A 20,895-nucleotide genomic window follows, 5' to 3' on the forward strand; every position below is an offset into this window, starting at 1 on the left:
ACACGGCGGCTGGGGGAGGGCCAGTGACCTCTGGGGCTCAAGTGGGGTGAGCCAGGCAGGGGCAGGGAGGCCTGGATTGGACGGTGGCCCAGGTGAGGAAGCCTGTTCTGAGCTCCAGACCAGGTCGGGGGGAGCTGCTGGGCCTGCGATTCGTTCAGGCTTAAAAACCAGCCCAGCCCCGATCTGTAACAGAAACTTAATTTCCAAAAGTCCTAAGAGTCAGGAGCTCCCACTGACAGAAGTGGCTCCGCACCTGCCCCCGTGCACCTTCGAATGCGTGGCCCTGCCCCGGGCTGGAGAGCCATGCGGCCCACACGGCCCAGGGAGGCTTTTGTATGAGAGAGCATGTGGTTCCGGGTCACCTGCGACCTCAGCCCGTGCTCCACAGCTTGTGCCTGCACGACCCATGCCTTAGAAGAGGTCAGGGGTGCAGAAGGCCCATCGGGGGCCCCAAGGGGTGGGTGGTGCGGGCTGGGGGACACAGGACCACGGCCCGACTGTGACATAATCCCCACAGCGGATGCCCTGCGTGCCCACAGTCCCCTCTTCCTGGAGGGCAGCTCACGGGACAGCCCGCCTCTTCCGGATGCCCCCTCCTCGTCTCCCCAGGGCCTGAGGGCCCAGCGCCCGGAACGGAGGACAAGCCAGGACAGCTCCCATAGTGAGAGCTCGGCGTCCTCGGACAGCCTGGCACCAGTGGGTGCCTCCCACGGTGAGTGAAGGTCCTTGGGGCCCCGCCTAGTCGGAAGTCGAGGGGGCCTCCCCAGGGCAGCTGTAGAGGGCAGGCCAGGAGCCGCAGAGGAAGTCCAGACTGAGCCCTGAGCTTTGGGCCTGGACAGGGCCCTGTGGACCGAGCCCTGGCCTAGACTGACCTCAACCCCCGCCCGAGCCCTCTCCCCAGTGTTCAGTTTTCCCACTGGGAGTCCCTGTGTCCCGGGATGAGAGTGGACGTCTCTGTGGGGCCGGCGCCCACCGCCGGTGACCATGTGCAGCCCCCGCCCTGGGGGCAGGCGGGCCGATGGGGCTGCGGGAGGCCGGGGGCTCCGTGCTTTGGGCCCACACGGCCCCGCGGGTCAGTCGGGGCCCAAGCAGGCCACGCTGTCCTCACCCCACTGTCGCGCCCACAGTCACAGCCAGGTGGTGGGGCGCCAGGCGCATCGACTACGCCCTGTACTGCCCTGACGTCCTGACGGCCTTCCCCACCGTGGCCCTGCCACACCTCTTCCACGCCAGCTACTGGGAGTCCACGGACGTGGTGGCCTTCATCCTGAGACAGGTGCGGCGCCCCTCCCCGGAAGGCCCGTCCAGGCGCGTGGGGGAGGGCTGCCTTGCCGGCCACTCTGGGCCCCGGAGCCGTCAGCCAGGCCGGGGTCATGCGGTCAGGCGGTCGGTCGCCGGACGAGCACTGGCTTTGGGTCGGTGCTTTCTAGAAAACGCAGGAGAGAGTACCTGGGTGGACGTCCCTGTCTTCGGACACAGAGACGAGTGGTCAGTGGCTACTCCTCCAAGGGGCTCAGAGAGGCTGGGGGCCAGGGGTGCCCGTGTCCACGAGAAGCCACGGCTGGGCTCGGGCGAGGGAGGGCAACCTGCCAACGGGACTTGTTGGGGGGAACCTGTGTCTGCTGCTTGATGGGCTGGAAAGCCGGAGCCCCGCTGTGAGGCCAGCCTGGGAGCCCAACTCAGGGACGGCAGCCGGGTGCTGGCTGTGACGGAGGGGAGGTCCCCGAGCACCAGGGGGGTAGCTTCTAGGTTTGGGGAGGAGCAGGGCCAGGCTGGGATGCGGGAAGCCAAGTCTGAGGTCTGGACCTGGAAGAGGGGGTGCTGGCTGGGGATCGGGGTCTGGAGCTCAGGGCAGACGTGGACGGCATGTAAGGCAGTGACGGGCACGGTGCCCCGATTCCCGCGTGTGTGCTGCCCCACACCCGGCAGCTCTCCGCTCCAGCAGGGTGTCTGTCAAAGCAGCCCAGCTCTGAGCCCACCTACCTGGGGGCCCCATCCGATCCCACAGGCTGGGGGTTCGGCCCCCCCGGGCTGCCAGCCTTCGCAAGAACGAAACCCCAGGTGCAGGTGGTCGCCAGGTCGTCCGACAAGCCTGCCTTGGGTTTGATCAGGTCGCGAGAGCGGCTCCCAGACCCCAGAGAAACCCTTCACTTACGGGATCGTCAGTGTGTTGGGCACGACTCGGGAACAGCGGGTGAAAGAGGGGCTCAGGGCGACGTGCGGGATGGGGGCAGAGCCGCCGTGCCCCAGCCAGCACCACTGTCCCCCAGTCTCCATGCATCACAACCCAGAAGCTCTACAAACCACCTCCTTCTGGGTTTCCGTGGATGCCTCACTCCCCAGCAGGACGGGTCAAATCAGTGGCTGCTGCTGATTGATTCGACCTCCACCGAGGTCGGGACTGGGGTTCTCCCAGCCACCGGCTCCCCCCTAAGTGGGGCCCAAATGCCCCTCACTAACAAACAAAGGACACCTATAGTCCCCCAGTGTTCAGGAGGTAGCAAGGATTTAGGAGATCTGTGCGGAACCGGCCAAAGGTCAGATCTGTGGTCACACGCCCCCCGATGCGGAGGGAGTCCCCTGGGGAGGGAGCCTGGGATCTGGAGGACGCAGGACAGTCCGGGAGGGCAGGGCAGCAGCGGGAGGGGAGCAGACCTCTGAACGGGCAGGGTGCAGTCAGGGGGCCTCCTGGAGAACGGTGCTGGGGCCTGGGGCGAGCCTGCCAACCGCAGGTACAGGAGGGAGGTGGGGCAGGTGGGAGCCTTGCATGGGGTGAGTGTTTCATGGGGTATGACCGTGGGAGCCACGGAGAGATGCCACGGTTCTGGGAGGCACAGAGACCATCCTCGGGACGAGCACTGGAGCAGCATCTTCGGGGGATAGAGAGTACGCCCAGTGGGGAGGGGCCAAGCAGGGGGGCTGCGTGGGGAGCGCAGCAGGAGCAAGGCCCGGAGCAGGCAGAAGGGGCCACAGCCAAGCCCCTGAGATTTCTGGAGCCCTGGGTCCTGCTGGGTCCTGCCGGGTCAGGGGCTCCCAGCCCCCCTGAGTGTCCCAGGCTGGCGAGTGGGCCTGATGCCCCAGACAGAGGGAGCCGGGCGGCCCTGGGTTGACCTGGAGCCCTGTACCCTCGCTGTCCGTCAGGTGATGCGCTACGAGACGGTGACCGTCAAGGAGAGTGCGGGCCTGGACCCCACGGCGCTGAGCCCCGCCAAGCCCCGGGAGAAGTGGCTCCGTAAGCGGACGCAGGTCAAGTTGCGGGTGCGTGCACGGTGGCTGCCGGGAGTGGGGGCGTGGGGACCTGGGCTCCAGGGGTGGCTGGCTGGGGGGAGATGCTGGCTCCGGAGGAGTCGCTGGAGGTACGGCCTCCATAGGTGTGACCTGAGTCAGAGTGCTGTCCATGACCGTGGGGCTTGTCCCCCGAGTGTGGCCTGCTGTGGTACTTGCCAGGACAGAGGGAGAGGAAGAAGATGGAGCAAAGGACTCTCAGGCCAGGCCACGCAGGGCTTCGTGAGCAAGAGTCACCTCTGCGGGGTGTTGAAGTATGAATAGGAGTTTGGGAGGCATAAGTGCACGTGCCGACTCGGCCAACCGCCCTCGAGTGTGGGTGAGGCCACTGTTTCCCGTGTGGCAGGGAGCGTAGGGCCTAGGACGGAGCCCCTGCCCTGGTGGGCCCCTCGAATCTGGTGGGAACATTGGCTGTGCACCCTGAGGTGATCAGCGCTGCGCGGACCGGCCGTTTTTGTGAACACACGTATTGAGACAGAGCCGCGTTTGACACCACGTGTACACCTGTGCGGCTCCATGGACCTCGGCAGGGTCACCGACGTACGCAGACCTCACTGCCGTCTGTTCTGGAACACACTCATGGCCTCGGGGGCAGACCCCTTGCTCGTGCCCCTCAGCACCCTACTGCCCGTCGATTCGCCCACCTCCGTGTGCGGGTCACACAGCGTGCTGTCGTCTGCATCTGGCTTCTCTTGTGGGGCGTCTGTGTTCCAGGCGCCTCTGTGGCCGAGCAGTCTCCCTCGCAGGGACCTACCATTGACCCGTTCACCGGCTGCTGGGCGTTCTGGGGCTCCTCCTTCATCGGCTGGAAGCAATGCTGTCAGCCTTCGGCAGATACAAGTTCTCACTCTGGGGGTGCAGACCTGGCAGGGAAGGGCGGCTCGGAGCGGCAGCTGCTATCTGTCTGTGGGAGGAGCCGGCGAGCTCCTCCGAGGAGGCTGCACTGTTTTGCACCCTGTGGGGTGGGGGGCAGCAATAAGGGGTCCCGCCACCCTGGCAAGTGCACGTGGGGTCTCCTGGTGGCGTGGCTCTGCGTTCCCCGGTGACAGGCAATACGGGCATCTTCCATGGTTTATTTGCATGATCGACTCTTCACCCTTGAGAGTTCTTGGGGGGGGCCTGTGGCGACTGTGTCTAGGTCAGGATCCTGACTGCTTCCTCCCTGTGTGCCCAGCGCCCAGCTCAGGGACCCATGCCCTCGAGGGGCCTGTGCTGAATCACATGCAGACCCCGTGGGGGGTCAGCAGGGGCTTCCTGTCGAGGTGCTGGTGCTGGGCTGGCCTTTAGGCCACGCATATTTGGGGCACCAGGGTGTGCCGCGGCTGGGCCGGGAGCAGCGGGATGCGTGCCAGAAGGTTCACGCGGGGTCAGCTGAGGATCGGGACTGCATCCCGGGCGTGACAAGTCCACGGTGCTTTCCAAAGAGGGTTGGAGGGGAGCCCAGGCAGGTGTGGGGAGAGCACTGGAGGGGGACGGTCACTGGCTTGAGGGATTCAGGTCTCGGAGTGAGGCCGAGCGTGGTGGGAGGGAGGGAGGCCTCGGAGCCACGGGGTGAGCAGAAGCCACAAGTGCAAGGATGGGGTGGCGGGAGGTCCCAGACGAGATGACTCAGTGTCCAGGAGGCCCCAGAGCGTGGTGCAGGCTCCCGCGGCCTCCTCACGCCATGGCCTTCTCACGCGCTCCCTCCACTCTGGCCCATCCCCCCGTCCCAGTAAATGGCTGCGGGATGTGAGCCAGGACCCGGGAAGGAGGACAGTCAGGGGACCGGCTGCTGCTGTGCAGGATGGTCAGGAGCAGAGCAAGCTCGTCTGTCCCTGGAGACAGCATTGGAGTCCATGGGCCCGTTTCTTGAGGATCCCATGGAACCCGGCTCAGAAGGTCTGCCAGGAAGGCGTGGTGCAGCAAGGACATGTCCCCTTGCCTGTCCCAGGGACAGTGTCGGGAAGAAGCCAGCCCCAGCTGAGCCCGCTCTGTTCTTCCAGAATGTGACTGCGAACCACCGGGCCAACGACGTGATCGCGGCCGAAGACGGCCCCCAGGTCCTGGTGGGGCGCTTCATGTACGGGCCCCTTGACATGGTGGCCCTGACCGGAGAGAAGGTACGGGGTCCACGCTGCCCCTTGTAGGCCGCATGTGGCAGGAGGGGCAGAGGCTGGCGGGGGTGGGGGTTGCTTACTGCCTGTAGCGGGGAGGTGGGAGCCAGGAGAAGATCTCAGAGGGGAGCCAGAGGAAGGCGGGTCCTCGGTGGGTCTGAGAGGTGGGCAGGGCACTAGGCGGAGAGGGCAGTGGGTGGAGAGCTCCCCGGCAGGGCCCTCCCCACCCCGGTCTTCAGGGAGTCCCCACCCTCTGCCGTGGGCAGGTGGACATCCTGGTGATGGCAGAGCCATCCTCGGGCCGCTGGGTGCACCTGGACACCGAGATCACCAACGGCAGTGGCCGGATCACATACAGCGTGCCGCGGCCCCGGCGCCTGGGAGTTGGGGTCTACCCCGTGAAGATGGTTGTCAGGTGAGACGCCGGCTCATCCCCACGGCCCTGCCAGCTGGGCCGTCTGGAAGTGGAGGCCTCGGGGCGCCTTCCTGCGGGCCCGTGACTGTCCGTGGGGAGAGAGGAGGACAGACGGGGCCGCCAGCCAGCTTCCTTCTGACCCCGGCCCCAGACTGAGCTCTGACCCCAGCTGCAGGCTGACCTCGGGCCTCAGGCTAACAGCTGATTCGGACGCACGGCTGACCGCAGGCAGGTGCCTTGTAGGGGCGACCAGACCTTTGCGACGAGCTACCTCACGGTGCTGCCCCGGGGCATGGAGTGCGTGGTGTTCAGCATCGACGGGTCCTTCGCAGCCAGTGTGTCCATCATGGGAAGTGACCCCAAGGTCCGGCCAGGCGCAGTGGACGTCGTCCGGTGAGTGCTCCCTCCCCGCAAGGGGGGGTGTCCTGCCGTCGGGGCTGTAGCCCGCAGCCCGGGGAGACAACCGCATGTTCTCTGGGCCGGGAAGTCCTGGTCTCAGGGACTCAGGGTCCCCTGGAAACGCCCTGCCGCTCGTGGACCCCAGCTCCCCGCTCCCTCGCCGCGTCCGCCCATCCCTGCAGAGGGTCAGGCCCGGCCTCCGGGCTTCCAGTCCCAGACACGACCAGAGTATTTGGAGCGTGTCTGGCTGCGAGAAAGGGCTCTGCGTTTAGCAGCCAAACGTGACCGTTCACCTTTCCATTTCTCCTGGTTCCGTGGGCTGCCCGGGCTCTGCCGGGAATTTGTCACATGTCCCCGTGACTTGCAGCCAGGTGGCTGTCTGGGCTGGGGTTCGTCCCCGAGGCCCCCTGGGCTGGGTTCCCACATGGCGTCTGTACTCACGTGAGCTCCTTTTCCTTAGTGGGGCTCGCTTACTCTCTGTCCACGTGGCTGCCCCCTGTGGCTGGTCTCCTCAGCACCAAGGGGGAAGCTACAAGCCTTCTTATGCCCAGCCTTGGGAGTCACGGTGACCTTCCCACTGTGGTCTGTGGGTTGTATGCAGTGGCGGGTCCACCCAGACTCACGGGGCAGGGACCACGTGCAGGTACGCATGTGGGACATGCGGCTCCCTGGGGGCCGCCTCTCAAGCCCAGGAAACGCACGGCTCCAAGCGAAGTCAACAGTGGACACTCTCCTGCTGGGCTGGTGCTTCTTGGGAAGCTGGGAAGGCTTCCTGGAGGAGGGGGCCCTGAAAGGCAGGGGTATGCGGAGGAGAGGAGGAGAGGAGGCCACGGAGGCTGCCCAGGGGACGGGTCAGCCACAGAGCCCAAGGCTTATGGGCCACAGCGCTGCCTGTGTGTGGCTGTGGGGGATGGATGCTTCGGGGCAGAACGCTGGGGGTCCCAGGTGTGCAGAGGAGGGAGACCTTCGGACACGACATGGGGAGCCAACAGAGCAGTGGAGATAGGTGTGTGAAGCCACATTAAGGATAGCCAGGAAGCTGCCCTGTGGCACACACCGCGCCCGCACACCTCTCTAGGCGCGTCTGGGACTGGTCCCTATCGGCCAAAGGACAGCCCTCTCAGGGCTGGGGCAGTGTCCACTCATTCCCCCACCGTACAGTTGGGCACCAGGGTCCTGGGGGACTGCCCAGGCTGGGCTGGAGTTGGGGTGCTGTGAGCGAGGGCAGAGAAGCCAGCTGAAGGGGAGGGTGGGTCAGACCCTGCTGGAAGGAGATGAGGCACTCAGGGACGGGAAGGAGGGACATGGGGACAGCAGGGCAGGCAGAGCTGGCTTGTCTCTGTTAGGAAACGTGAGTGCCATCAGAGGCCCCTGGGAGAAGGGGACAGGAGCAGAGGGGGCAGCAGTGGGGGTCAGCTTGCTCGTGGGCATGTGGTGCCTGTGGGCCATCTGGGAAATGTCTGGCTCAGCTCCCTGTGACTTTGGAGTCCTTCCCCCTGGTTCTCATGGGGTCTCCTCAGAAGGGCTGTGGGGTGTGGTGGGGGCTGGGGAGGGCTGGGTTCTGCGGGGGGCTGCAGGGAGGCTGCAGGTTGCAGGAGGGACAGCAGGTGGGAGAGTGGGTAGGGGCTGGGGGCTGCAGGTGGGGGGTGGGGGGTGGGGGGCTGGGAAGGGCTGGGGGCTACAGGTGGTGGTTGGGGGGCTGGGGCTACAGATGGGAGGGTGGGGGCTGGAGAGGTGGGGGCTGTAGGTGGGAGGGTTGGGCTGGGGTGCTTGGGGGCTGCAGGTGGGTGGGTGGGTAGGGGCTGAGGTGAGGGGTAGAGGCTGGGGGGCCTGGGGGCTGTAGGCGGGAGGGTGGGGGGGCTGGGGGCGCTGGGGGCCACAGGCTGATGTGTAGGGGCTGCAGGTTGTGGGGTCTGGCCCGGGCAGAGGCAGGTGGGGATTGTGGCGGCTGCAGGCTCCCGGGCTGGACCTGTGTGCCGTGCGCCCGCAGGCACTGGCAGGACCTGGGCTATCTGATTCTGTACATCACGGGCCGGCCGGACATGCAGAAGCAGCGGGTGGTGTCCTGGCTGTCCCAGCACAACTTTCCCCAGGGCATGATCTTCTTCTCCGATGGGCTGGTGCACGACCCCCTGCGGCAGAAGGCCATCTTCCTGCGTAACCTCGTGCAGGAGGTGAGTCCCTGCGGCCGGGCAGAGGCGAGGCCGGACCCGGACGCTGCCGCGCGCTCCTCCCCTCTGCCCTCTGCCTGTAGCCCGCGCCTGCGTGCAGAGCGCATCTGTGAACCTCGCCGCGAGCCTGCACAGCTGGGCGCGGTGGGTGCTGTCCGCGGGGGCCCATGAGGACGGCCAGCCTCCCTGAGGCTCGGTGACTCGCCCACAATCCCAGAGTCCCACGTTTCCACCTTTATCTCCTGCCCCCAAGCCTGAACTCTTGTCTCCGTGCCTGGTTACTCATTCAGTGGACATCTCAGTGGCCACTTTGCTCTGTCGGGCCACTGAGCTCTGCTGTCCTTCCGGCACCGTGAGCCAGGGCGGTCCTCGTGGTGGGACTCAGGCCCCAGCACAGCATCCTCGGGGAGCTCCTTAGACAGGAGCACGCTCTGCCTCCCCCTCCTGCATCAGACACAGCACACGGGGCCCGTTCTGTACTTGGAGAGACCCTGATGGAGAGCGACCCAGGGCTCAGGGTACCCACAGCCTTTGTCTGTGGGCCTGGACCTAAGAATGGTTTCTGTAGTTTTTAGTGTTTAGGGGGATATCCAAAGGGGGATCATGGTTCATGATGTGACGAGGACGGGGAAACACAGATTTCGGCGCCCGTAAACACCGTTGTAGTCAAGCCCGGCTGTGTCCCTTGCTTACACGGTGTTCACGCTGGGTGCAAGTGTGCAGAGCCTACGACACTATCTGAGCTTTCACAACCAAGTCTGCCAGTCCCTGATCCAGAGGAAGAAAGACAGGTAAACTGACAGCCTCGTGGTCCACCATGAGCACAAGCCTCTCAGCAAGGAGGACAGACATGACTTTGCTGGGGAGGTGACACATTTTGAGCTGAGTCCTGAAGTGAGAATGTGAGTCTGCCGAAGAAACAGTCTGTGCAAAGGCACTGAGGTAGACAGAAGCCTGAGATGTTCTCAGGCTCGTGTGTACAGGGTCAGGCCCAGGTCAAGCAGGACCAGAGGCCTGGAGGTCATCAGAGGCCTGAAGGTCATCAGGAGCCTGAATGTTGGAAGGCCTTGAAAACCTTGCAAACCAGGCTGACCATAAACTCTGCTGAGGGGAATGGGGAGCCATGGAAGGGTCAAAAGCTGGGCAGCGGCAGTGACTGAAGCATTGCAGAAAGTTCCCAGCACGGTCAGACAAATGAGAGGTGGGGAGGCCAACAAGGGCGAGACTGACCCAAATCCAGGGGGTGGCCGTGGGGCTGGAGAGAAAGGCAGGGACTGTCGGGGACTCTGGCAGGGGAAGGGTCAGGTCCCAGGGCTGGTTGGGTGGGGGTGTACTCCCTGCTGGCAAGTGCGGTGTGAGCAGGGGTGGGACTGGGCGGGGCGTCCCTCCCCATGGAGGAAGCCCCTGGCTGGTTCACAGCTGGGGCACAGTCCTCCCCAGGGCTGGTGGTGGCCAGGGTGGGAGGTGGGACTCGGGCAGAGTTTTTCTGGGGAGCAGGAGGAGGCTGTGGCACCAGAACCGCGTGGTCCCTGAGCCCCTAGAAGTGAGAAGGTGGACCCTGGAGCAGTTCTGGGGACAGTGTGAGGGAGGACAAGGGGCCCCGGCCCGTGAGGGCTGAAGCTGTGAGTGACTGGGAGGAAAGGAGCGGGCGCGCCACGGGGATGGGACCTTCAGAGCCCAGAGAAGCCATTCTGGGTTTAGTGCCAGAGGCCACCGTCCTTGAAGAAGGCAGGGTAGAGGCCCAGGCAGTCGGTGGGCTGTCCCCAGCGATGGTGGGACCAGAGTGGGGGCTCAAAGCGAGCAGTGTGAGGGTGGCCATCTCCAGGGGTGGCCAGACCCAGAGCCGGTGGACACTGCAGTCCGGGCTCCTGTGGACGGCACAGGTTGTGGGTCGGGGGCCAGACAACACGGGCCTCCAGTCCTGGCCCCCGCGTCCCCCTGACGCCCCGTCCAGTGGGGTCCGCAGGCGCTGGGGTCCCGACTTCCTCTGCAGCTGGCCTGGGGTGCAGGGCGGGGCGGGACGGGCGGCTCCTGCAGGGGCTCGTGGGGTGAAGCGGCCGGGCCTGTGTTTCAGTGTTTCATCAGAATCAGCGCGGCCTACGGCTCCACCAAGGACATCTCGGTCTATAGCGTGCTGGGGTTGCCGCCCTCCCAGATCTTCATCGTGGGCCGGCCGGCCAAGAAGTACCAGACCCAGTGCCAGGTGGGGCTGCTGGGCGGGCCTGCGGGAGCACAGGGGCCGGGGGGCAGCGTAGGCGGCTAATGCTTCTCTCTGGTCCGTAGCCCTTCATTCGTTCCCCCCCACGCTAGTGGGTACGTGCCCTGGACCAGGCACCGTGTGGGGCGCAGGGGGTGGACTCAGGTGTCCCCTCATCCAGTCCAGCGGGGTAGAGGGAACATAAAGGCCTAATGCCTGACTAGGAGCACGGGGTGGTAGCCCCCCAGGGAGGAACAGCTAAGACGGGGGCAGGGTTGGTTTTCGGGAGTTTGAAGGACTTGTCCAGGAAAGGCCTGGGGTCCGAGGAGCACTGGCGGCAGAGGTCGCGGGTGACAGCTGGAGCCCCAGCTTCTGGGGGTGGGGGCAGGGCCTGGCTTACAGCCTCTTCCTGGCGTGGGTCAGCAGGCAGGTGCTGCCCTCCCAGGGACTGAGAGCAGGAGGAGGAGGGGATTGAAGGGAAGGTGATGATCCCCTGGAACGTAGGGTGTGAGGGCGACCAGCAGATGTGGGCCAGAGACAGCGCCCCCAGGGTGGGACCCGGGTTAGAGGCGGTGCCCCGCCCAGAGGGGGAACCGAGGCGGGCTTCTCTGGCTCGGATGCACACACCTGTCCTGGGGCTTGCCCCATGCAGATTCGGACTCTGGAGGCCCGGTGGGGTGGAGACTCTGCCTGCTACGGTCCTGCAGCTGCTGCTGGTCTGGGGAGCTGGGGTCTGAGGACCCAGTGCGGGGGTGGGCAAGAAGGCCACTGTGGGGGCCAAGACCTGATGGAGGTTTGTGGGGTAGGGACTGGGTGATGGGACAGCCTTGCATTTGGGGGATTCAGTGGCAAGTGACAAGGACGGGGACCTCCCCCCGACCCTGATCAAGAATCCAGAGGTCTGGTGCGCTCCACGGGTACAGATGGAAGGGCTCAGAGATCCAAGGCCTGGCAGGGAGCTGTGCGCAGTGGTGAGCTCCCTGTTCCCGCCAGGCTCCACGGGGAAGCTGGAGACCATGCTAGGGCTGTGAGGGGCCACACTGGTGGGGGCAGCATGGGGCCCCTCCCGCCTGACGCCTGTCCCCCCCGCCCGCCCGCCCCTGCAGTTTCTGAGCGAGGGCTACGCTGTGCACCTGGCGGCGCTGGAGGCCGGCCACCGCTCGCGCCCCAAGAAGAACAACTCGCGAATGGTCCTGCGCAAGGGCAGCTTTGGCCTGCACGCCCAGCCCGAGTTCCTGCGCAAGCGGAACCACCTGCGCCGCACCATGTCCGTGCAGCAGCCCGACCCGCCCGCCAACCCCAAGCCTGAGCGGGCGCAGAGCCAGCCCGAGTCCGACAAGGACCATGAGCGGCCCCTGGCCGCGCTCAGCTGGGCACGTGGGCCCCCCAAGTTCGAGTCGGTGCCCTGAAGGCCAGGCTGTGTGCAGAGCAGGGGGGCCCTGCCGGCTGCCCGTGGGCTGGGAGGGGCTGCTGCTCCCGGAGACGGGCCTTTTCCTGCTTTTTCCCTCCCGTGTCTGTCCAGCAGTGTCCAACAAGAGCGGGGAGGGACCCTGCCGCGCCCGGGGGGGCTCCCCGGGCCACAATGGGGAGATCCCAGGGTCTGTGTGCAGCCCCAGCTGCCTCCCTGTGCGGTGCGGTGACCGCAAGCCCAGGTCAGGGCTGGTGTGGGTGTGATCCTGGGGAGTGGGCCTGCCTGGAGCAGGAGGGCTGGACGGAGTTGACCATCCTGCTGGGTTCCTAAGGCTTTGGAGGTGCCGGGCAGGGAGGGGAGAAGCCCCCAGACCGGGGACCAGTGGCCCTTGGCAGGCACGGCTTTCTGGCTGTCTGCTGGAGGGGTGAGCGACATTGGCGCCATCCTTCTTGTCGTATCCCGGGTCACCATCTTGGGCCTCCTGGCTTTCCTGGGGCCAAGTGGCCACTTTCTGGGAGTGAGAGGATATCCCCTGGGTCCTCCTGTGTTTGCAATGTCTGTCCAGGGCCTTGGGGGGTCGGGGTCTGGTGCTGATGGTCTGTCCTCCTGCGGCTGTCCATTGTCCCCGTCTTGTCCTCGGTATTGTTACCATTCTCCTGTGGCCCATGAGGACAGTCATTCCTCTTCCCAGGGCCCTGCCTGGCGCCCTCCCCTATGAGGCTGCAGCCATGAGCTCAGCCATGAGCTCTGGCCCAGCTGGGCTGGCTGTGAGACCTGGAGCCCACTGCTCGCCCTCTCTGGGCCTGCCTTCCACATGGGATTGGGTGGGTCTCCCTGCTGAGACTGGTGTGGGTTTCTGATTCCTGGGCTGTCTTGCCCTTGGAGCTACACAAAGCCTGGTGTAGCTGCACGCAGCCTGAGGGGGGCTCTAGGGGCCCCTTGCGGGCACGGAGCACCTCACCAGTTCACAGGAAGCCCCTGGGAGGGGGATGGGGACGGGAAACTGGGAAGGGCTCCCTGCACCACGGGGTAGCTTGCTTTCCACTGCTGCCCAAACCATGTGTCCCAGGAACAGGGACATTGCCCCAAGGGCAGTGATCTGACTCGCCCTTCCCACCTCTGCTCAGACTGATTCTCACTCTTGGCTCCTGGAGGGCACAGAGCTGAGACCCAGGCATTCTGGGGGTTCACGTGATTTTGGCTCAAACTGTTGTATTCTCTTTGCTTCCGCCTGCCACTCCGCTGGGTTTGGTGCCCTCATCCTCCTGGCTCATCCCATGAGGTTGGCAGGGCTTGGCTCCCAGAGTGCGGTGCCCCTCAGAGCCTGCCCAAGGCATCCTGATGCGAGCCCCTGCAGGGGGCCTGGGTCTCCTGCACCCCAGCTGCTGTCCCCCTGGGCGGCCATGGCCTGCTTCGGGGCCCCCTCTGGCCGCCCCAGAGCTGGCTCAGCTCCTCCAGACAGGGCTGCGCCCCTGCCGGGCTGCCCCGGAGCCTAGACGTCTGTGTCCGCCGCAGGCACCCACGTGGGCCCCGTGTTGCTTCCGCTCGGCGTCTACCTCTTACAGCTCCCGCATGGCCGGCGTTCTCCCCGACAGCGGCTGCTGGCGGGGAGAGCTGGCACTGACCTGTGAATTGCGGGGCAAAGCAGGCCTTCTGCTGGGGCCGGAGGGGGCCGGGCTCCCATCTCCCATCCCGCGCGCTCCTGGACGCGATTCTCTTCCAGCGCAGCAGATGCGTGCGCCCCACCTGCAGGGTGTCCTCCCCCGCCCGCCCCACCTGCGGGCAGCTCCCGCTCTGGCCCTGCCGCCCGGTGGTCCGCGGGGGCCACTCCTCCGTCCACATTCCATCCGTGGGGCACTCTGCGAGGCCGCAGCGCGCGCGCACAGCCGCTTCCACCGTTTCCAGAACATGCGACGCCGCACCGCGGGCGTCCCCTTCGCCGAGCTACTGATGTGGGTGATAACGGTCTTTCCGGGGAGCTCGGCCTTCTCTGCCTTGCCACCCCCAGGCTGGAAGCCAGAGAGATGGAGACAGAGACCGTGCCAGGACCCCGCAGGGAACCTGCATCCCGTGAGCGGGGCTTCGCAGCCTGGTCTGGAGCTGGGGTCGGGGACCGGGCAGAAGGCCACCCCCTCCTGTCCCGAGCTCGGAGGACTCGCGCAGGCGACGCTGAAGCTGGGCGCAGTGGGGTTCTGCGCGGGAGCCCCCCACCCCCGCTTTCCCAGCGACTGCAGCCCACACGCACCCCATGGATCAGCGGCCTGTTCTGTAGCGTCCGTCCACTCCAGTCGGAGAGAAACAAAGCACCCCATGGTGCTGTTGTCTGGACGGGGGCCCTGCCTCTCCCCGGAGCCGTTCCGCGACCCCGGTGTGGCTGCTTTCCAGAGAACCCTTCCAGTTCCCGGTGCGCCCGCTCCCGGGGGGCCGGTCGCCCCTCTTCCCGCCTGACCAAAGCTCCTCGTCTTTCCTGTGGCATGTTTGTTCTTCCTGACCCGGGGGCTGTCCTTGCCGCAGCGCTGCCTGACGCCCTCCTCCGCCCTCTCCCTTCCGGTGGCGCGCGGTGCGCCCGGCCCGGCCGCTCTCGGGCATCCTGGGTTTTCTTCAGAAGTTCTCGCGACTCCTCCCTGAGGCTCCACAAAACACGTGTTTCAAGAAGCTGACTCTTCCTGAGTCCGGGTGAATGGCCTCCTGTCTGGGCGCGGGGCGGGGAAGAGCAGGTGTGGACCCCGCGTTCCGGGGGTGGCCGGGGCGTGGGCTCCCAGAAGCAGGGAGACGCTCGTCCTACCACCTGGGAGCCGAGTCTGCGCCCCCGACGTGGCCTGCAGGCAGAGTACGGCGCCCTTTTTTAAAAGAAAGTCAGACACCGGAGCTGGTGGTGGCAGGTGCCGAGATGGCGCTGGTTCTGCCTGGACGCCCCCCCCCCAGCCTCTGTTCCCGCCCTGCCCGGGAGGGGCGCCCAGACCTCGGAGGAGCCTCGCGGCTTGACCCCGCCTTAAACAACCAATGTCCCGCCCGATGCCCGGGGTTTGGGTGCCACGTGCTCTGGAAACCTATTCTCTTCGGCTCCGCCAAAAGAAACCACCCCTCTCTCCCTCTCTCCTTCTAGGCTTGGGGGAACTTTTATAAAAATCACAGCTAGGGTCAGGTCCCTGAGCAGCAGTGAGGCCTGGCCCGGTCCTGCTCTTGGGGCCCGGAGGGAAGGTGGAATCTGACCTCACCCTCCCTGGGACAAAGAGGGGCCGGTGACACCAAGGAGGGGCAGGACAGGAGCAGCCTGCTCACGGGGACCCCCACCCTGGGACCCCACTATCCGTTTCTATTTGTTTACTCCGCGGGGGGTGGCCTGTCTGACCTTGTCCGTGGCCTGGCTGTTCCTCAGTGTTACCTGTGCGGGATGGTTCTGTGCTGACAACGGTTTCTCCCACTCCTCATGGCTGCCTTGTACAAAATCCGTTGGAGAACATGTAAAATACCAGATTTCTAACCAGACCCACGCCTAGCACTATGGAGTTCAACGATTTTTACAAACTGGTCTTGATTTTGATGTGAGCTGGTTTTTAACTCTCGAATGTTGTCACTGAAATAAAAACCTGATTTGCCTTTAAGGTGTTCTTGGTCCTGAGCAAAGCTGAGGGGACCTTTTCTGTTCCTCGTTCCCCGTCCCCCGAGCTGGGGGCCGGCGGCTTGGCCTGGGGAGGATGAGGGGAGCCCAGCCCCGCTGCCCCAAGTGGGGTGTGCGTGTGCGACACAGAGAACAGATGTCACAGAGGCAGAGTCTTTATTATGAAAAAGCATCGTTATCTCCAGAGAAGTCAACTGATAGGTTTTTTTTTTTTTGAGTAAAATGACAAAGCAGATTTCTTAAATAATTTGCCGACAGCAGAAATGGCCACTGACCAGTGCTACCCCTCCCTGCTCACTCATGGTACCCTGTGCTGGGGATAAATAGGGATCTGTGGGCCCAGGGGCTCGGGGCTTGGGGGAGGGGTTGGCACGGGGACGGGAGCCAGGGTCCCTGGAACTGGGCAGTCCAGGGGCTGATTCCTCAAAGGTCTGCCTTCTGGGTACACAGCTCAGGGCCCCCCGGGACCTCTGCTACCCGGGCTTCCCATTGTAGACACAGCCATGAAGTGTGGGGTGAGTTTCCAAGCCCAAAAGGGGAGGTGAGTGAACCACCCCAGCCTCTCCCCACGTGACTCTCAGGCTGGGGTGGGCAGTCAAGGACAGAATCAGATGTGGCCAGGGCAGGAGCAGGGGCCCCTCCAGCAGCCTCCACCTGGGTCCTTGTTAGCAGTGGCCCCAGGCCATCCTCTGGAGCTCGGGGGGACACATGGATCCCGGCGTGAGGGCACGGTGGTCAGATGTGGCTCGCTTCCCACAATACATAGTTCCCTTCATGCCCCCTCTGTGCTCAGAGCAGGGAAGTATGGGCGCCATGGTCATCCCCCCAGAACCAGGAGCTGGAAGGTGGCCGGTATGCTCGGCTACTGATGTGGTCTGTGAGGTCAGCGGCTCTGGCTCCAGGCAGGCGGGAAGCCTCGCACACTCCCGGCTCTGCTGGGCCCATCAGCTCTGTGGGTTTTTCCGGAAAAGGCTCTGTTCGAGCACTTGTTTGTGCGTGAGGAGGAGAAGGGGAGGAGGAGGAGAGCCCAGGGAAGATGTCTGGGAGGAAGGCAGTCTGCAGGCACGTCCTCAGTCACGGATGAGAGAAACGGTCATGTCCGTCATGTCGCCGCTGGAGATGGGAGGGCGGGAGGGACAGAGGCCGATGGGGCCGCCGGCTCGGGAGGGGACCTCCTGCCACATACCCGAGCTGGCTGGGCCCCACCCAGGAGCTCATCATGGCCATTGTATGAATGGGGGACTGGCCCCAAGCTGGGGCAGCTGCAGATCCAAGACTTGCCTCCTGGGCCCTGAGCAGACAGACCAGAAATGCCACCGTGGCCACAGAGCTCTTCCCAATTCCACGGGCAGGCAGGAGAGAGGAGCCATGGGGAATGTTGGAGGAAGGGTGGGTCTTTCCTGGCCTGGGGGGGTTCCAGGTGATGGACAAACATGGCACCAGGGCCTTACGTGTTTTGTCCCCCTCATGTTAGAGATGAGCAGAGGGAGCTCCAGCAAGGGGCAGGGGTAGGCCAGGGTCACACAGCAGGATAGATCCAGGGGCAGAGAGGTCCCCCAGAAATGCTGGCTCACCTCTCTTCTGCCACAATGGCCTCATCTAGCTCTTGGGACAGCTGCTGGAGATGCTGAAGTCCTGCTCCCACAGGCTCTAGGTCACTGTCAGACTCACTGAAAGAGGGAGAAGCCGAGCCGGTGACCCGTGGAAAGCAGAAACAAGCCCCTCCCGAGCTGCCCTGGACCGGGGCGATGTCCAGGGGGCTGGGAACACCTTGTCCCAGACCCTCCCCCCAAGGAGCGACACAGGCACAGCTTAGAGCACCTGGCAGAGAACAGAGGCTCGAGGCCCAGGTCAAGGGCAGGTGACCTTGCAGACAGGTCAGCCCTGCTGTTGCCCCCATGGAAACGGAGCCTCAGCCTCCAGCTGCCGTCTGGACTTGCTTCGGGCTCATGGGAGACTCCTGTCTTGACGGATAGGGAAACTGAGGGCCTGGAGGACCTCCTGAGGCCTCCGGCTGGCAGGGGGTGGGGGTGCGGAACGCGGCTGCTGGCAGCTCCAGGTGCCCCTGGCAGCCACAAGAGGGGGCTCAGCTCATGTTGGGGGGCCCCAGCACTGCCCCTCTTACCTGGGGGAGCAGAGGGGCTCTGTGGAGGAGTAGGGGCTGCGGAGGGCAGCCTCCCTCCTGGACCGCCGCAGGGGGTAGGTGCGTGGGCCCCCACGGGCAGAGAGCCGGGGACCGTCCCTCTCCCATGGGTCCAGGGCCGCGTAGGCAGGGGCAGCTCCGGACAGCCGGGGGCCCTTCTGTGCCCCCCTCCTCCTCCTCCTGGCTGTCACCTGGGTCTCCACCAGCCACTTGGTGCCACTGTGGCAGGACTCCTGGATTCTCTGTGGCGGGTGCAGGGATAGGTGAGCTTGGCCATCGCCAAGGGGCGCTCTCCGAGAGCCGTGGCAGCACCTCCCGCCCCGCGGCCTGCCAGCAGGCACAGACACCAGCAGCTCAGGGGCCTGGGGTAGGGGCGTGGACGAGCCCCTGGGAAATGGGTCCCGATCTGCCGCAGCCATGGGGAGTGAGTCCACATTGACCCAAGTCCCTTCCCGGACCCGTAACGCCCCTGACTCTTCCAACAAAGCCCAGAGACTGGGCCTGCCACCCCCACCCCGCGGACCAGCCCCTGGTCTCACCCAGCAGTTCACGCTGCACGCGGGTGCAGTCCTCTCTGGGCCAGCTGACAGGACCCAAGGGCTCGGAAGCCGTCTGGGGCTCCTCACTGCCTACAGCAGCGAGCCCGAGTTCCAGGGTCTCTCGGACCCGCCTGGCTCCTCTCCACCAGAACGTCTGCCCCAGCAAAGCCAGAGGCCGGAGGTCAGAACAAGACCCGAGTTCCGTATGGCAGGTGGTGTGGCCGAGGGCTGATCATCTCATTTCGTGTCTCCAAGCCCCGGGGGAAAAATCCGTGCTGGGGCTCCTACAGACCAGACTTACACTTGGCTCAGAACCTCTCAGTGGAAGGTCTGGGGATTTCGGGTCCCCAGTCAGACCCCAAGGAGAGGTCCGGCCCCATTCTCTCCTTGGGGGTGGGTCCATCCTCACGGCTTCTGTCCCTCCTGGGTGACACCTTCCCTCATTTTGGGTCCCTCATTGGGACCCAAAAATGTGTCCCAAGGAACACATCCTTGTTTCCAAGGATGTGTTCCCATCCTTGCTCTCCACCCTCTGGCCACACCCAAGCTTCCCCCCAGCTCTGGAGAGGGACTCACACTATGTTGCTTGCCCTCCTGCTGCCCCTCTCCTGGGTGGTTCTGTGGTCACCTCCAGAAGCTTCCTGTTTGGTGTCCCCCATTACGCCCTTGCCTGTCACCCCACCACAATGCAGCTCTGGCCTCTTGCCAATGTGGGGCTTGGTTCCTCTGGACTGCGCACCTGTCCTCATCGGCTCTGCCTCCTCATAGGGGCCCTTGGAGGCAGCTGTCTGATGCCATAGAAGCCTGAGCTAAGGGAGAGGTAATGCCGCCGGCCTTACCTGGGACACGGCACCCAGGGCGCTCTTAGCAGAGCGAGCCGCAGCCTGGAGGCCCTGCTGCCCTGGCCTGGGGCTTTCCAGGCGTTTCCAGGAGGGCCCTGGCCCGAGGTTGAGGCTGACGGCTCTCAGCGGCAGCCTCCTCTGGAAGTGTCTGCACAGGGAGCCCAGGGTCCCGCCGGAGGTCTCCGGATGGCCGGCCACAGGCCGTGGCCCGTCCTCCTCCTCCAGCTGTTCCTGGTCCTGGAGCGGTGTCCGGCGCACTGAGGTCCCCACGCCCGGCCACTTGGAAGCCATCTGCCTGGCCAAGAGATTGTTCAGCCCACCAGATCCTGGGGGGAGGTCAAAAGGGAGGTCAGCACGGCAGCCCCCTTACCCTCCCGGGGCCCCATGGACACAAGGCAGCTGGGGCTGGGTGTGGAGGCCCCTGGCAGCTGTGGGAGCGGGAAGGAGGGTGCGTCCTGGAAGAGAGGTCAGAGGCGCAGAGGAGGGCCGGAGGATGGGCAGGCCGCTCCGCCCGTCCTGCGGTCCCTGCCTGCCACTGTCCACAGCACCCCTCTTCCATCCAGCCTCCTTTCGGCTCTCCGCCGCAAGCGGGGAGGCAGGACCGGCCCTCGCCGACCTCCCTGCGCCGCAGCCGCGTCCGACGCCCTTTGGCAAGCTCGCGGGGGCCCGGGGCGCTCCAGCCGCGCAGCCACTCCCCCCCCCCCCCCCCCCCCCCCCCCCGGTCTGCGTCTCGCAGCCCCCGACGGCCCTGCATGCGCGCCCGTCCTGCCTGGATCCCCCCGCCCGGTCCGGTCCCGTGGGAACGGAAGCGCCGCCGAGCCCCGGGCCGCACTCACCCGACAGCCCCCCGCGCCCCCCGCACCCCCCGCACGCCCCGCCGGCCGCTCCGCGCCCACCCCGCCGGTTTGAATCTCCGCGCGGGTCCGCCCTCGGCCCGTCCTCGCCGCTGACTGGCTGCGTCCGCGCAGCGCGGCCGCGCCCGGGATCCAATTGGACCCCGCGCTCGCGGCGGGGCTGCTGCCCTCCGATTGGCTGGCCGCCCGGTTCCCGCGGGAGGGGGCGCAGCCGGGGGCCGCCCCTTTGTCTCCGCGGTCTGGGGGCCGCGGGGGGGCGGTGTCTGCCCGGAGCGCTCGCGGCTGCCCGCTCCCGCGTGGGTGTGTCCGTCTCCATCCCTTGCCCTGTGTTACCCAAACGTGCCCCCGCACTCTGGACCTGGGAGATCCTGGAGGAGGGGCCAGAGCAGCGTACCCCCACCCCCCCGCCCTCCTCCAGTCCAGTCCCCCTCAGGGCGAGTCCTCCCCCAACCCCTGCAACCGCACAAGCTCCAAAACTCGTCCTTTGAGAAGCCCCTCCCTCTTTCCCGCGACCCCGGGGCCAGACCGCGTCCCCCCCACCAGGCTTCCTCGCTGCGAGCTTCACCCCCCCACTCCATAGCTCTGTCCCGGGCCGTGCAGCGCGCCCCATCTCTGGCCGGTCTCGACCCTGGGCCGCGACAGAGCTGGGTCTCCCAGGCCTGGGGCTCAGGAACCTCTCTCCCCGCAGTGGGGGATGGAGGGATGAGGGAGCTGCGCGCCACAGGTGCTGGTGTGCCCGCCCAGCCCTTCTGTGACAACCTCGCTGGACCCTCAGGGCAGCCTAGGACTAAATGAGGAAACTGAGGCCAGGCGAGGTTAGGTGGGCCCCAGTGGCCCTCAGGGGACCAGGGTCCATGCGCCCGCTCCTCAGATCTAGCCTGTGGGGAGAGACAGGGCGTCCATGAACCGAAGAAACAATAATCG

At 65.6% G+C, this 20,895-nt stretch overlaps 2 protein-coding genes across 4 annotated transcripts in view; one reads left to right on the forward strand and one right to left on the reverse strand.

Moving 5' to 3' along the window:
- The window catches only part of PITPNM3 (PITPNM family member 3), a 58,783-nt gene extending 43,207 nt beyond the window's left edge, over positions 1 to 15,576 (forward strand). The window contains exons 12-20 of one of the 2 annotated variants that reach the window (XM_032321660.1): positions 518 to 712; positions 1,128 to 1,276; positions 3,142 to 3,258; positions 5,268 to 5,384; positions 5,645 to 5,793; positions 6,022 to 6,186; positions 8,183 to 8,366; positions 10,438 to 10,566; positions 11,667 to 15,576. In XM_032321660.1, the coding sequence (XP_032177551.1) occupies positions 518 to 712; positions 1,128 to 1,276; positions 3,142 to 3,258; positions 5,268 to 5,384; positions 5,645 to 5,793; positions 6,022 to 6,186; positions 8,183 to 8,366; positions 10,438 to 10,566; positions 11,667 to 11,969 (1,508 nt within the window). In that variant the 3' untranslated portion in view covers positions 11,970 to 15,576. The remainder of the gene's footprint in view (positions 1 to 517; positions 713 to 1,127; positions 1,277 to 3,141; positions 3,259 to 5,267; positions 5,385 to 5,644; positions 5,794 to 6,021; positions 6,187 to 8,182; positions 8,367 to 10,437; positions 10,567 to 11,666) is intronic. The other variant, XM_032321659.1, reaches the window with a different exon arrangement.
- A 163-nt stretch (positions 15,577 to 15,739) lies between these two features.
- On the reverse strand, positions 15,740 to 20,133 carry PIMREG (PICALM interacting mitotic regulator). 2 transcript variants are annotated; one of them, XM_032322355.1, is made up of 5 exons: positions 19,954 to 20,133; positions 19,115 to 19,443; positions 17,719 to 17,978; positions 17,168 to 17,263; positions 15,740 to 16,543 (listed from the first exon to the last, which is right to left on the reverse strand). In XM_032322355.1, exons 2-5 carry the CDS (start codon positions 19,406 to 19,408, stop codon positions 16,477 to 16,479), a joined length of 717 nt encoding a protein of 238 aa, XP_032178246.1. In that variant the 5' UTR covers positions 19,409 to 19,443; positions 19,954 to 20,133; the 3' UTR covers positions 15,740 to 16,476. The 2 variants fall into 2 exon arrangements, with proteins under 2 accessions (XP_032178246.1, XP_032178247.1); XM_032322356.1 differs by having other exon boundaries at positions 15,740 to 16,706; positions 19,954 to 20,130.
- Positions 20,134 to 20,895: the final 762 nt, after the last annotated feature.

The sequence above is a fragment of the Mustela erminea genome, chromosome 18 (assembly GCF_009829155.1).
Source record: "Mustela erminea isolate mMusErm1 chromosome 18, mMusErm1.Pri, whole genome shotgun sequence".
Classification (NCBI taxonomy): Eukaryota; Metazoa; Chordata; class Mammalia; order Carnivora; family Mustelidae; genus Mustela; species Mustela erminea.

Excerpts from the sequence above, each read along its gene's own strand:
- PIMREG (XM_032322355.1), bottom strand. The coding sequence starts at position 19,408 with ATGGCTTCCAAGTGGCCGGGCGTGGGGACCTCAGTGCGCCGGACACCG. Across the intron at positions 17,979-19,114 it reads CCCTGGGTGCCGTGTCCCAG|AGAATCCAGGAGTCCTGCCA; the intron begins GTAAGGCCGGCG and ends CACCCGCCACAG. Across the intron at positions 17,264-17,718 it reads GAGCCCCTCTGCTCCCCCAG|TGAGTCTGACAGTGACCTAG; the intron begins GTAAGAGGGGCA and ends TCCCTCTTTCAG.